The sequence below is a fragment of the Nothobranchius furzeri genome, chromosome 1 (genome assembly GCF_043380555.1).
Source record: "Nothobranchius furzeri strain GRZ-AD chromosome 1, NfurGRZ-RIMD1, whole genome shotgun sequence".
Classification (NCBI taxonomy): domain Eukaryota; kingdom Metazoa; phylum Chordata; class Actinopteri; order Cyprinodontiformes; family Nothobranchiidae; genus Nothobranchius; species Nothobranchius furzeri.
This window is the reverse complement of record NC_091741.1, coordinates 100,259,114-100,274,388: the sequence shown is the minus strand read 5'-3', so window position 1 is coordinate 100,274,388 and position 15,275 is coordinate 100,259,114. Positions and strand designations below refer to the sequence as shown.

Genomic DNA, 15,275 nt, shown 5'->3' with positions numbered 1-15,275 from the left:
CTATTAAGAAATGTTGTAAACACTCTTCTTCACAGGACAAATGACGCATCCAGCTTTCAGCTCCAGATATCTTCAATTATGTTCCTCTAAAATGAATATTGTAAAACGTATTTTACAAAAGGAACGTACACGAGAACTTTGAATGAAAACATATTTTACACATATGTTTCATGTTGTGTTGAATAATAATAAAATAAATTCCATTACGTCCAGTAAGTATTATGACCAGTTATAAAAGTCGTTTATCTGTGTAATCCCATTAAGGACTGTGATGGGTTTCTGCCCCACCCAGCAGACAATGGGCGATTTGAAAATCCAATCAATGTCACAAAGTCAAGGACTTTTTTCCGTGTGCCAACACAGAGACATGCCAAAAATGATTAACCTTTATTCAACACCAACTTCTAAAACGTCTAAACGGATGTTGTGGGCATCTAGGAACCCAAAGGGGAGTTGTTTTAACATAACACATTCAAATAAAACACGATTTTTACCTGAGCTTTCATTTGATATCAGACTATTACTGACTGGGAATAACTAAATTATACATCACACATTAAGTTCAGTCGTTAAATGTTTAACTAAGCACATAAATATTTAGTTTCCTAATATAACCTCACACCCTGGTGTGTATTAATCAGTAGAAATGTCACTCTAGAGATTGACTTCTGTTCTTATGAGTTAAATGGAAGAGATTATTGAATGATTTCAGTAGACACTGTTTTATATATTAAAATGGCCTTCCACAACATTGCTTATTAAGCCAGGGCTTATGGGGGTGTGCTGATGGGTTTAATGCTTGTAGGTGGACTGTATCATGTGATAAGGTATCATCTAATGCAGACAGAACATAAAAAACTCTGAAACAGTTACAGCTTCATGGTAAACTTTATTTTCGTTACAGCTCCTAAATTTCAGAGGCACGCTTCATGAGGGTGCATAGCTGACCAAGGCACGAGGCCTCTGTGCATAAACTTTTTAACACGATGGTTTCCAAAGGCAGACGCCTGATCCACCTCTAGATGTGAAGTACAAATGCCTGGAAAACGTAGTACTGTAGCGTACCTTCAGATGTCTAAGGTTAATTATCAAACCAAAGACCTGCAGCTGTGATGCACCTTGGCACAAACCATAATTCTCTTTTTTTGTTTTTATACAAACACGTCTTATAAGGGCAGTGTGGTTTACAATGGTTGCATTGCTGTGTAAGCAAAGAGCAAAACACAAACACAACACAAATCTAACAAATTCACCATGAACCTCACATATTCATCATTTTCCACAGATGGCGGTTGGACACGCGGAGGTTCTTCATATTGCAGTTAGAGAAGGATGGAAACAGCTGCTAAAGTAGCTAAAGGAAAACCACTAAACCCAGCATGCAACACTCAGCACCTTCATTTTATAATTCACAGAGAAAATGTACAAACCAGCAACATCTTCATTTCAACGGTCTTCACATCAGTAACATCTACAACCCTTAAAACTCCAGCAGATTCTCACGGCCACCATAGAAAAATAAGTCTGACTGACACAAAGGTATGTTAGGAACCTCGGAGTTGGCCCACGTAACAGATGTGAGGATGTGCAGCTCCTCGTCCTGTTTTGGTGTGGGATCACAACGTTTCATGCAAGGGAAAGACACAGACTAGAAATCCAGTGCAGCCCAGTTTGAAATGAGGGACCGAGACCCCGTGCGCCACATTTGCGGACGCCGGTGGGGTGTTGTTGTACGGAGAAGTCAGCGCTCTTCATCAGTAGCAGCCATCTTTCCAGGATTCATCTGAGATTTTAGTCATACCTAAAGACCTGCCAACCAAAGTAATGTTAGCAGCACTCACGTGATAAACCTTGTGTGTCGTTCTCATGACACGGACACTCACCTCCTGGGAGGCTGTGAGAGTTTACTTCTGGCAGACACCGACGGTACAGCCTGGCCCCGACCCACCGCAGGCTTTCCCATCCCAACCGAGGCCCTCCCGGGGCCGTAAGCTCCTCCGTTAGCGGATCCCGTCGACTGTGCCCTGTGGCCCCCTCCTGATGGAGGCGCCTGGACCACAGGCAGACCTCTGGAGGACTGGCGCCCAGCTGCCATGGAGCCCATGGGGGTCACAGCTTTAACTGGCATCCTCAAGGACAGCGGAGACTGACCACTGGTACGTAGACGACTGCACGTCATACCTGGATTTAAAGAACAGCAAAATAGTTTCACAATCTCGAAGGTTACAGAAACCGTTCTGTGGCATTTAGGAGTTGAAGACAAGCTTTGGAGGAGCAGTAGAAGATTAATGGTTAGGTTGGGGGGGGTTGTGGTCATGAGGAAAGGTGATGATGACATCATCAGTGTTGGAGGCATAACATGTTTGATCCAGATGGGGAAAAAGGAAATATCTCATGAACCACCGGAAGGATTTGAATCGAACATCCAGAAACTCAAACGTTTGTCAGAAACAGATGCTAGGCTGCTGTGTGAGCTACGTGATTATTAAAGGTTTACCATAAACATTCGACATGACAGGCAGGGACTGACGAGCCTTCCCAAAAAGAATGTTTTGTATGCATTGTTGTTTTTATTTATTTATTCTTTATTTAACCAGGAAGGTCACAGCGAGATGGATGGATCTACTGGCGTCTGTGCTCTGGTCATTTCCTTGTTGTGGTCGCGCAGAGGTCAGGAGGGCTGAGACGGAAGGACACGGGCCGAATGCAAAGGAAAGTAGGCGTTAGATGGATGAGGAGGCTCAGGTGAGGAGGGCGGGGTTACCTGTAGAGGGGGAGTGGGGCAGGTGAGACATGCGATTGCCAGAGCTTTGGAGGTTAGCCTCCATGCTTCGGCTATTTCTGACTGCCTCCAAGGAGCGTAGGCTGGTGCGGGGGGCCAGATTAGGCATGCTGTGCCTCAACTCCTCTGGAACCACACACACACACACACACACACACACACACACACACACACACACACACACACACACACACACACACACACACACACACACACACACACACACACACACACACACACACACACACACACACACACACACACACACACACACACACACACACACACACACACACACACACACACACACACACACACACAAATTGAGAATCCTCCAGGTGTCAGATGAACAGATAGAACTCTCGGGGGTTTAGCTACCTTCGCTCTTTGCAAACTTGAGCAGCTCTGCGCTCGGACCCTGAAGAGACCGTCTGGGTGTCCTCGTACGCGGCGCCGCGAGTCGGCTGCCGTGTTCCTGCCCATGGTTGGAAGTGGAGGGAGAGAGGCAGCGGGGGGAGCCCAACGGTGACGGGGTGAAACGATGGCGGCGCTGGGGCGCGGAGCTGAGCTCGTCCTCTTCATCCTCCAGGCTGTAAGTGTCAAACTCCTGGTCACTGTAGGTGCCCCCCCGACGCAGAGACTGCAGGGACGTGGTGGAGCTGCGGCGGGACGCGGATGCTGAGCTAGAGGCGTAATCCTGCCTCAGACCTGCCACCCAAACGGAAAAGCTGTCAGGAGCAGGTTTGTGACGAAGATTCTGCTCCAGGCTGAACTCTGTCTGCTTCCTCCTTCGTCACCACGAATAATAAACACTTACTCTCTTCCTGAAGGCGAGCCATGATCTGGACGTCAGTGAGGTCCTGGAGCTTGTAGCCCATAGAGATGGAGTCGTCCGATGTGCTGAGCTCACTGTCTATGGATGACTGGGAGCTGAGGGCTGAATTCATGTTTGTCACACCTGAAATTACAGGTAAGGGTACCTGTTACACCCAAATACACAGTTACTATTACTATAAGAGTCAGCATCACTGTAAAACGTGGCAGGTTCCCTTTCTGACACAAAAACCAGCTCAAGAACAACGAGGTTATGTAAAAATCTGGGATTAAACAGGATCACGCGTCACAAGCTGAGATTTTTAATCCATGCAAACATTTTTCTTTACAGGGTTTCACATCAGAAACGCTGTTCTCAGGAAAGAACAAAACTCAAGTCAAGCCACACTTTTCCTCTATAGTAAAAAAAAAACAAACGTGACACATTCATAGCACATTTTACAAACTACACAAGTGTTATAACACACATTCACGTCCTTTAAAGGCCAACTTTACTCGTATTTTAATACATTTGCTGCGGTCTCTAGTAGGAACGAATGCCCAGTAAGTCGTACTCTGGGGGGAAATAAAGCTCTGGTGCTCCTGTTTCAGCACGGAGAGGTCAGCAGGAGGAGAGAGTAGCTTCAGGCGACAGGATCTTGAGTCTTATGGGCCATTCCCATCTGTACCGGGTCGGCCCGGGCCGGGTAGCGTAGGCTCATTCTCAGCCCTCTTCTCGAGGGGGTCTGCTTCAGGCCGACCAGGGCCAACACACCCACTGCTGACAGCAAATTCACACCTTCCATTAGAGCAAGCCTCTGATTGGTGGGTAGAATCAGCCCACATGGGCTTAAGGCAAGGATGTGTGGAATCAACCGAGCCAGGCTGGGGCCGACTGGGGCTACCCGGCCCGGGCCGACCCGGTACAGATGGGAATGGCCCATTATTTTCTGATATTTGGACATCTTGCACCTAGCCCTTTTTAGAAGACACACCACGCCAGCAAAACAGCGCAATACTGCCGCCACGGCACGTCTCATAAACGCTCCGTGGCGGCATGGATTTGTGGGAATTTTGTGGCATTCGTGCCGCCACGCTTAGTTATATTACCACAATGCTGGACTTGTGAATGCATTGGCGCAACAGAGGGTGGTGGTGTGATCATGTGGAGAGTTAATGCCCAGCTCCGACTGGCAAAAATACAGAAAATGAAAGTAAAGGTCCGATCACCAGAGACTGCATGTGGACTGAGGAGGACAGAAGCCTTTAGGAGGCGTGCTACAAAACAGCGCGGCTTGGATCGCAATAAAAAGCAAGTTACAGTGATCCCTCGCTACTTCGCGGTTCATTTATCGCGGATTCACGACTTTGCAGATTTTTTCTTTGGAGCCTTATTCAAGGGAAATTCGCCGATTTGCGGTATTTTTCACCGATTTGCGGTATTTTTCTATGCGAAATATCAAGAAATTCCCGTTTTTTTTTCCATCATTTTCATCATAAAATGCACTTTCTGTAATAAAACTATAAAAAAAACAAGTAAAAATACAGTACTATGTAAAGGGAGGGTTTTAAAAGTCTGAATACTGAATACGTACCTGTTAAATAAATACTGTAACTAGGGTGTCCCTACTTCGCGGATTTTCACCTATCGCGGCCAGGTCTGGAACGCATCTACCGCGATAAACGAGGGATCACTGTATGTCCAAAATAAACAAAAGTCTGCAGCAGCGCAGGGGTCGCCCCCTTTATACCGCCATCACCTTATCTTTTGTAAAAAGGACACGACTGCGCCACATTACTGCCCCGTGACTGGAGGAGAGACGCAGCAAGCGTTTTATTCGCTTTTAGAGGTGGCGAGCGCACGAAGAGTTGGAGGAGAATGAGGGACTAATTCTAGCCCTGTTAAAAAATCTCTGAAATACAAAAAGCAATAAAAACACAACAGTAAATGCACCATCTTGGACCGGATACATGACAGGATACCACAGAGCAGCGCTACGCTCTGTTGTCCTGGCGGGGAATTGCTTTGCAACACTCTCCAGGAGACGGAGGAGTCCGAGAGCAAACAGTGGCTGACCGTGTTCGTCTCCCCATCGTGGAGCCCACGCAGAAGCATAAACTAGGCGTTAGGCTCCCTGATGCCGGCTCGGCGTTGCGGCGAACTGGCAGCATCGTTTTCTAAAAGAGGCTTCTGAACGCAAACAGCCTGCAAGACAAACTTACAGTGGCCAATCATAATTAGAAATAATAATTAAAACACATTTTTTCAGTAAAGTTGGCGTGTAACGTACGTGTATTTCAGAGATTGTGTCATTATCCTGGACCCGGTGGAGAGGCCTTAAACCAGAGCTACAGCAGCAACAGAGAAATATAAACCACTTTGTTCTGGAACAATCACCAATAAAAACATCATCTGGTGTGTTTACAAACACAGACTGTAATTTTAAACAGCCTTCATAAACCAGACTGGTGCTTTACAGAGATAAATCCTATAATCTGGAAGATAATCTGTCCCCCCTGCTCTGTGATCCTCTGCAGAAACTCAGAATACAACAGAAGAAGGATCAAATGTTTTAGGCGTCTCTGGCTGAGCAGAAACAAACCCGTTCTTAACTCAAGGAACCAGTTTGGGACCGGCTCTGGCTCCGGGCCCAGTCTGGAACTGAAACCATTTGGATGAAAAACCCGAGCAGTAACGCAGAAGTGAAGTGGCCAACTGTCAGCGACCTTTGCCGTGCAATAAGTGAGCAATCACCCACGATATCTGTGCTATCAGATAATAATAATAATAATAATAAAAAAACCAGCCCAGAGGGGTTTGGAACATCAGTCTCCAGGGTGCAGCCTCGTGCAAACAGGACAACAGCATGCTCCTGGAAACGCACCAGCATTAAAACACACGTGTGTCAATGAGAAACATCCCCACAGCACGGCGGCGTGTTAATGTCATGCCATACCTGAGCTGCCACAGGTTAGTAGAGATTTGTTAGTGGATTTGTGGTACCCAGGAGAGATCAGGCCTGAGCCGGCCGAGCCCGCCTCTGATGGGCCGCTGTACATGCTCCTCCATCGAGACGCTGCGGGGACAGGACAGGTCAGACACCCAACTGCAGCCACACCGGAGCGTGGAAAACAATCCGCCTACCGCGGTTATAAGCTCTCTCCACTCAGAGGTATTTTCTTAATGTTCAGCCGTTTGAATGCTGTTTGTGAACAGCTGTTAAAAAAGGAAAGCAGTCCCAGGAGAGAGAGGGAAGGTAACCCGAGCCAGGCTGGGACTGCGTTTGCTCATTCAGCCGTGGTGTGAGTAGCTTTGTTGTTCGGGTTCTGCAGGAAGCTGGAACTAAATAATGAGTAAGGTTTACGAGATCAGGTGTAAACTTCTGACCGCACAGCTACCACCGAGCCTTCAGACAGCAGAAATGATCATTTAACTGACTGCTAATGGATCTGGATGGAGTAGAGAGTTTATTTTATGAAGAAAAAAACAGAATGGATGCGCATACTCTGGTCCAAACGGCTGATCAGCGTCCGACACGCCAGCTCCGTCTCTGGGCTGCGGTGATCGAGAGCCTGCCGACACCACTTCAGAGGAGAGTCGGGACCTGAATCTGCCAGCTGCTTTTTAGGAGACACGTACAGCCTGAGGAGAGAGGATCAAACCAGAGAAAACGGTGAACACCAGACGGAAACGAGGGGAAAGCCCGACCTGCAACTTCTTAAGATGTTTTCAAAGCAGAAAATTAAACCGACAAACATCACGTTAGTGAAGAGCTGGCGTGAAAGGCACGCACCCAGTAACAGCAGAATGTACACAACATCAGGCATGACTGAAGGCAGAAGGAACCGCGGGCCACTGAAGAGATTTCTGGGAGAGGACACAAACATCCAGAAGGTCGATTCAGTCGGACCAGAACATTTCCATCATGGTCCGACGCTGAATCCACTTTTACCTTTTTACAAATCCAAACTCTGACAAATATTTGTAAAAAGTCAACAAACCATTAAAATGAGAGAAATCCTCAGAAGTGCCACATACATCATGTTTCCTGTATTCTAGCGATCGATCAGTAAACTGTTTATTGTTGCCACGGCGACAGCAATGGCCCACGAAGAACTTTGAGATGCTGACCACATGGACGAGTTGTGTACATAAAGGGCCTGGCCCAGCGGCTTCTGGACCAATCGACTACAAATCATCTTCCCATTAGACAAACACAAACGCTACCAAGGCCCAGAGGATCGGGCAACCACAGATTCAGGTCACACACTCACACACACACACACACACACACACACACACACACACACACACACACACACACACACACACACACACACACACACACACACACACACACACACACACACACACACAGAACTTTTGTTCAGTTTCACAGAGACATGGTGCTAAATCATCTCCCTCTACGGACACAAACGTTTTATTTATGGATGAATTCCTTTTAGAATAAAGCAGCTACAAAGAAACACACCAGGGAGGATCCGATCAGCTGTTTGTGGGAGTCTAACAGGTGTATGCCGATGCCGATCTGACTTTTAAATGTTTCAGAAGTAGCCTCTGGAGCTGAGAGATAACAGGAGCGTTTCCAGACAAACACCTTCTGGCCTCGAGGGCTGCCGTTTACTTCAGACTGACCACAGGTACCCTCTTCCATCAGAGACCATGTCCCTTTCTGTTTCTGTACTAGTGGCTCGCTCAGAGACTGGCCTGCTCTTTTTGTCTCGCTGGTAAAACAAGAATCAACTCTTTCCCATCACGTTTGAATGCTCCCACTCAAATGAACACACTCCACCTTTATTTGTTTACTACACAGCTTCTGTCGCTCCTCTTCTCCTTACTAAAACGGTTTTGCAGAGAAAGAGCAGAGGTGTGTATGGTTCACAAGGCTAAATAAAAACATGTCTGTAAAGTAGAATGTGGCAAACTAGTGTTAATAATAGGTGCTTATTATTAAACTCATTTGGAGCCAGTGTTTTGCTGATGTACAAATTCTAACACGGAGACAACCCTGGGAGTAGACTAAAACTAGAGTTTTGGCCCAAGTGTGACTTTAAATGTGGGAAAGCTCCATTACAAGCTTACAAAAGGAATCGGGAGAAAAACAACGCGTGTTCTCGCTGTCAGTGTTCCAGTCCCTCTGGCAGTCTGCTCACAGGCTCAGATCACACGCTGTGAAATTCACCACAAAGCAGTTCAGGCGCAGGCAAGCATCAAACCCAGATCAGATTATGATGCTGCTGGGATTACGCAGTGTTTTGGCTATGATAACCCCAAAAAGCACATATGGTATTGCTAATAATGGGAATCTGAAAATAAGCTGCAGAAGCTGCTAAGCTCTGCAAAAGTGGCCGCCGCCGACTCGATGCCAGCAGCAGACTAAACAGTCGCATCTGCCGTAAAGATGAAACCTCTGCTGCAGTTTCTTCCGCCTCATTAATTCAGAATCTTGCCTAAAAACGAGAGAACGGGGGCAGCCTCTCTTCAGCTGTGCTTTTTGGTTTCTGGGAAAAGTCACCTGCTTTATGTGACGTGAGAGGAAACCAGCTGCAGGCTGAGTCTTATTATAACTGCAAATGCTACACAGTCACTGCCCTGTGGGGGAGTTGCACACTTTAAAATCAAAAGTTCAAATGAAAAGGCACACAGGTGACTCATCTGACTGCAGGGGCATCTTTACCTACAGACAAGAAAAACATATAAATGTGTTCCTCCTTCACGCTTACGCCTTTACTTGCATTATTTTATATCTGGTGTAAAGTGTGGCACTCAAAGCACAATATATGATGAGAAACAACCTGGGCATAAGACCTACCAGCTGTCCTCGTCCTCCTCTTCAGCACACTCATCCTCCAGATCTAGGACGTCCACTTCATCCAGAGCAGTGTGGTCCAACCCTGAGTCGCTCTCTGCAAGTGTCTCTGACCCATAGCTGTCTTGAGATGGGCTCTCTGGTGTCTGGGCTTGGCCCTGAGGCAGTCCCGTTCCATTTCTACAGGTCAGAGACAGAAACCCCCCACACGGACCAAGGTCTCCCTCTTCCTCCAGCCGGCTGGCCACAGGCACAGGTGACATCTCTTCACCGCTGCTGCTTTCTTGAGGAGGAAACCGCTTCAGCTCCTCGTCGTGCTCCAGCCTGAGCTGGCTGTTGGTCACCCCTTCATACGTCAGCCTGTCGTTGATGTTGAGGTCGCTGTTGGCTCCTTTGGGGAGGAAGGATTTGACCCCCCTGCTGCGCAGCGTCTCATTCTGGATCTCCAACCGGCGAACCAGTTCCTGCAGCTTCCGGACCTCCTCCATCTCCACCTCTGCCAGGTCCCCCCCTTCCCCTAGGACCTGGCATCCTGGATCGGGGTTCTCCGGGAGGTCATTGTCCGGCTGGGGGACAACGCTGCCACTGTCCGGGACCACCATGCCGCACCTCTAAGGAGAAAGGCACACGTCAAATATGCGCTGGGTTCAAGAGAGAAATGTCCCAGAAGATTTTGTGAACTGGGCAAAAGTTGGCCAGCAACGCAAACATCAGCTCTGAGTTGAACTGACACGGTGATGCTGGCATTTCCTATTTATTACCACAGTTTCCCACGCTAGCTCGAAGTTAAACTCGTTATTCACATACAGCCTGTCGTTATCTCACATCGTTAGTCATTTGCTACACTCATGAAACAGACGGTGTTGACTCCCGTCACGTAAATGTGTCTCTAAATGCTAATGCTAGCAGGCTACCAACAACCAACCGTACCGGTGGCTGAGCCGTGTTGTCCCCACAGAGACGCTGACTGCCCGCCACTCGGAGCTCAAACTGCTCCTTTCCAGAGAACCAGCGACGGCATGAATGTAGACGCCAATTTACACCCAGGAACGGTGAGCGGGTTCTTAATGATTGTCCAAACAGATGAAAAATAAAATTGCTAAACAGCTAATCCATTTTCTCTTTTGTTGATATTGAGCGCATCACCAGGAACGCTCTCCGTTCTGCACGTCGCAAGGCTAACTAGCTTGATGAGGGACTTGTAGCCGAGTGAAGAGAACCTGCATCAGAGCTGTCGGCCCGCCTCCTCTTCCTTCGGGGTTTCCTGTGTTTTAGCGCCCCCCTACGGCAACAAGTCACACTGCAACAAACTATCGTGTCACAGTTACCACTGGGTGTCGCTGTTTCTCCCATATTCAAAATTCACCCAAAACATCAAATTGTTTCTTATTTTATTGTATTTTACGCTTTAACAAAGACAAAACATGAAAGTCAGAGCATAGGCTTTGAGAGAACACACTAAAAAATACACAAAACACAATAAAAGAAGGGCAAACGATGAACTATTTAATGAGTCATATTCTACTATTTGAATCAAATATTTCACTGCATTCTTTTTCATAATTACAAGATACCCCCCTCCTCAACAGCTTCTGCATGCATGCACTGAAAAGTAATGCTCATGCATTTTAGCTTTTCCACAACAATCAGTTATTTTCTAAATCACTGTAATAAAAGCTCATTTGATGATTTCCTCCACTCTTTTAAAACAAATTGACTTTAGCTTTTGGAACTTATTTGCTAGGTCAACAGCACAGCAAGCATGTTGACAAGGTTTGTGTACACACACACTTTAGCAAAAGTTGCTCAGGGGTGATGAGGGTACGAAAATCTTTTATACCTCAACCTTTGGCATATTTTGTCAGCTGTAGTGGGTTTTCCTTTTCCAGACCATGATCACAGTTCCTACGTTATTCAGGATGAATTATAACATTTTAAACAATTTTGGTTATGAACTAATCATATAGCTGATGTGACACATAGCACTTTACATAATAACAGTGATGTACAGCTCAAGTAAAACCTGCTTCTAATTAAATGCTGACTTTGTGTTGACAGCATTAAACTCGAGGAGGGACTGAACTGTGTAAAATCTTGCCTGGTGAGTGGCAGGGATCATGTGTTTCTGATAATTAAATTAAACACAGCCAACAACAAGCACACTATCCTTGTGATAATCACTGGTGGAACATTTTGTTTTTCAGTTACAAGCTGATTTCCAAACATAGGGAAATAAATCAGAATCAGTCTTGAAAGCCATTGTTCTGTTAAAGAGCTCGTTTTGATGCTGTACGTCTGAGCAGCTCAACTCTAACTAAAGCCAGCAAGAGAAATAATTTTGCCATCAAGTAGACGCATGCTGCAGTGCAAAGCATGTCTCAACGGGCTCGGTGTGGAAAAACACAGCATACTTCAACATAAGCATTCCACAAAAGTAGGGCTTGACACTAAATCTCATTCTGCATAGGTTTCTACGAAGCTTCCCGACCACAAGTAAAGACATGACTGCTGCTGTGCAATGAGATGCAAGCTTTCAAAAGAGCTCATTCTTGGGATGCCACTCAAAACTTACTATGACTTTAGGCTTCAACGTTTGCTAACAATATGACATTTGATCTTTTTGTTACTCAATGCATTCCTTATTTTCCCCCTGTAGGCTTGGACTTGTTGTGAAGGCATGGGTTTTGGTTGAATAGAAGCTTCATCTTAAACTGCACGTATGTCTGCATACTTAAAAACATACATGCAGACATACATACATAATGTATGCATGTACATTTGTATGTATGCATGTACTTATGCATATACAATGCAGGTACGTATGTATGTATTTATGCATTACCCTGCATGAATAAGACAGAATTATTGTTTCATGAAACTAGACTAGAGCAGACCACACAAGAATATAGACAAAGTCATTTGACACGCTGATTTTATTAAAACAAAAATATGATCTTCTCTTTCCACAACATTTTCTCAGTGGCACCATTTACAGGCAAGCTTTGCTGAGAGTAAGTCATTATAATTTTTATAGATGTTACCACACTCCAAGTACCAATCTACCCACATTAAAGCCCACAGAATGAACACAATGAAATGCACCCATTGCATCGTTATAACTGGGATTATTTCCCCGTAGTGGCATCTTATACAGCATTCGACGGCGACATGGAAAACAGGTCGGAATGACAGAACTCCTGATTGGAAGACGAGCGGTAAATGCAGCAGGGCTGGAGAAGCGTTTCAGTTGGTCTCTTTCATGGCTTTCTTCTCCTCTTCAATTTCTGAATAAAGACAGAAAATAATTGTACTCATGATCGTAGAATCACTTTTAACTTGTGATTTCAACGTCAGCATCAAGAGATTTACAAAACACACCAAAGACACTGTTAAAAAATGTCTGTAGAAAAGACGAGAAGATAGATTAACCCTTTAATATCATCAACAAGACCATAGCAAAGCGCCTTTTTGGATTTTTAATTGATCCGGGGCTATAAAGGTTATGATAGGCTTTAAAGTGAGAGTAATGTAAAAATACTACTACTGAAGTAACAACTCCCGCCTCGTATCATTTACTTATTACCTACATGTTGGACATTTCATTCATGCACTGCCTCACTGTTTATGATTAGTCATTTATTTTCAGTTTAGTTTATCCTTCAATAAGCTGAATAGAAATAGTGGTTGACCAGAGTGTCAAAGGGGCTCAAATGTTTGTTTCTGTATCCTGAAGAAAACTGAGTGTTGTTTCAAAAACACAAGTTTATCAAAAGTACCAGTGAAAATGAAAAAAATATATATAGTCATTTGCTTTATTCATGCATTTGTTTACTGATTAATTTAGTTTTTTAATGAAAGCATAAATATTTTTACAAATGATTGGTAGTTTGGCTCCACAGCGGCTGCTACAGAGCACATTGTCAGCTCGTTATCAGAAGAGTTTCTTTTTTAACTTTTCATTTCATTGGAAGGCAACAGTGCAGGAAAACGCCAGTAATTACCACTTTAATCAAAACTACAAAGGCACAACTATCTAGAAGGTTCCTGTCTCACTTATTACCTAAATGTAAGCGGGGGCTACCCAAACGGCGGACCAGCTGTTCAGGCTAGTTTATGTTATTTACTGACTTTTATTCAACCTGTCATTCTTTAAAAAAACATTAAAGAAACAACAATAATATTAATAAACAGTTTGGAACACATGCAAAAGCTGTTTCACATAAAAATAAACTTATAACCCACTGAAATGATCAGTAAAACCTACAAAGTAAACGAGTGCTAAAACAGGCTGCAGACTCCTGACACAAGCTCCTCCTGCTCTCGGTGCAACCTGACGGAGCTCTCCTGGTCGGGTGTGAAGCTGCCGGCCGCGCCTGCTTCTGGGCCTCCTTGGTGACGGACTATTCAGGGCTGGATTTAGATTTAAAAAAAGGAAATATTCAGGAAGCAGGGAGGCTGTCGGCCTCTGGAGGGAAGGGTGAACATCTTTTCAGGTCACGTTTAAATCTAAAACAACCTTTTTCTGTCTAATCAGTTGATTTTTTACTTCCTGTCTTATCTTAAGCATCTGTAACCTGTCCAATTGATCACATGGTGGCTGTAAAACAGCCAAGAACTTCCTAATAAATAACCCTTTGTAGCATTCTGCTGTTAAAGAAACTAGTTCTCAGGTATATGGGTGTGTACCTCCACCTACACTCTGACGCAATGTTTTCCTGACAGTGATTCAAAGGGAGGAGTTGAAGCATAATGGATCCAAATAAAAAAAAGGGTGAAATGTGAAACAGGTGTGGACAAGACAGAGCTACTCTTTTTATTCCCCTCCTCCTATCCTCTCAACACCTACCCTCCTTGGTCGGGAGCCTGGTTTTCTCTTGAGTGTTAGTCTTCTTGAGCTTCTTCTTGTTAAAGTTCTCCACTTCTTCATTGACTGGGTTGCTGTCGCCCATTTTGGAACAGTTCTGTGGGACAAAAAGCGGCGCGTGAGAATGCAAATGAAGAAAAATCCATTTAAATGTGCTCATAGCTGACACGCAGGCTGGGATGCGTGCCTGTGCCCGTACAGGTGTACACCCACTGAGCCCCACCTCAGAGGAACAGGCAGAAAACCAGAGCCATGTTTGATGACATATGTGCTATCAAAGAGCTGCAGCAGGGTGTGAGTTTAAACCTGCTGTTGGTGTGACACTCATTTGTATTCATGTTCAGTTATTAGGTAGATCCAGCCCAAGAGAAAAGGTTTGGCTGCATTAATCGTGTTTTCTGCGCTGATACTGTGTGAGTGATGCCTTATCTAAATCCATGTGTGCTCAGAGGACTGCGCAGCATGCAGGTGCTGTATTTATTCAGGAGTGACGGGCATGCATGCACGACAGAGAAAGCTGCACTGATGCTCACAGCATGCAGCGAAACCGGCTGCTGCTTGTGGAGGAATGCAGCGTCTCCAGGTAGAGCTGAGGCGGTTGCGTGATGCAGCACTGACGTGGTTTTGTGCACCTCAGCAAGATAAAATTGCGCAACACAAATGCCTGTCTGCGTGTGTAACAATAAAACGATCAGTTTCTATCTGATTTATACAGATTCATCCCTTTAGATCTAGATGAGCTCAGCAGATAATACACTATAAATGTGAAGTTGTTACCTGGTGCAGGAGAGCGCTGTACAAGTCCTCTTCAGGTAAAATGCGTGTGTGTAATCCGTGCAAAGCTCACGGTTTAAATAGGGAAAACACGCCCTTCTGCACGCCACACGGACCAGGGGGGCGCCGCTTCTGATTGGCTCCTGCAGCTCTCAGGGGGAATTTCTACTGGACCCCTCCCCCCAAACACGGGCTGTTCCCTGAGCGAAGT

At 45.4% G+C, this 15,275-nt stretch overlaps 2 protein-coding genes across 4 annotated transcripts; both read right to left on the bottom strand.

Moving 5' to 3' along the window:
- Positions 1–869: 869 nt before the first annotated feature.
- zgc:66447 (SLAIN motif-containing protein-like) lies at positions 870–10,688 on the bottom strand. Of its 3 annotated transcripts, XM_015976547.3 has the most exons (9): positions 10,357–10,681; positions 9,430–10,037; positions 7,102–7,238; positions 6,553–6,672; positions 3,600–3,740; positions 3,161–3,490; positions 2,765–2,908; positions 1,884–2,181; positions 870–1,809 (listed from the first exon to the last, which is right to left on the bottom strand). In XM_015976547.3, the coding sequence occupies exons 2-9, from the start codon at positions 10,026–10,028 to the stop codon at positions 1,755–1,757; spliced, it is 1,824 nt and encodes a 607-aa protein (XP_015832033.3). In that variant the 5' UTR covers positions 10,029–10,037; positions 10,357–10,681; the 3' UTR covers positions 870–1,754. The 3 variants fall into 3 exon arrangements, with proteins under 3 accessions (XP_015832033.3, XP_054594933.2, XP_054594932.2); XM_054738958.2 differs by lacking the exon at positions 2,765–2,908 and having other exon boundaries at positions 10,357–10,688; XM_054738957.2 differs by lacking the exon at positions 6,553–6,672 and having other exon boundaries at positions 10,357–10,678.
- Positions 10,689–12,341: 1,653 nt separating this feature from the next.
- On the bottom strand, positions 12,342–15,226 carry tmsb1 (thymosin beta 1). Its single transcript, XM_054738959.2, has 3 exons — positions 15,068–15,226; positions 14,273–14,387; positions 12,342–12,710 (listed from the first exon to the last, which is right to left on the bottom strand). Exons 2-3 carry the CDS (start codon positions 14,373–14,375, stop codon positions 12,670–12,672), a joined length of 144 nt encoding a protein of 47 aa, XP_054594934.1. The 5' UTR covers positions 14,376–14,387; positions 15,068–15,226; the 3' UTR covers positions 12,342–12,669.
- Positions 15,227–15,275: the final 49 nt, after the last annotated feature.

What these genes read in the sequence shown, in the direction of transcription:
- tmsb1 (XM_054738959.2), bottom strand. Translation starts at nt 14,375, where the DNA reads ATGGGCGACAGCAACCCAGTCAATGAAGAAGTGGAGAACTTTAACAAG. An exon ending in CAGGCTCCCGACCAAGGAGG is followed by an intron (nt 12,711 to 14,272) that starts GTAGGTGTTGAG and finishes GTCTTTATTCAG; the next exon opens with AAATTGAAGAGGAGAAGAAA.
- zgc:66447 (XM_015976547.3), bottom strand. Translation starts at nt 10,028, where the DNA reads ATGGTGGTCCCGGACAGTGGCAGCGTTGTCCCCCAGCCGGACAATGAC. An exon ending in ACTAACCTGTGGCAGCTCAG is followed by an intron (nt 3,741 to 6,552) that starts GTATGGCATGAC and finishes CTGTAATTTCAG; the next exon opens with GTGTGACAAACATGAATTCA. An exon ending in GCCCCACTCCCCCTCTACAG is followed by an intron (nt 2,182 to 2,764) that starts GTAACCCCGCCC and finishes CTTTAAATCCAG; the next exon opens with GTATGACGTGCAGTCGTCTA.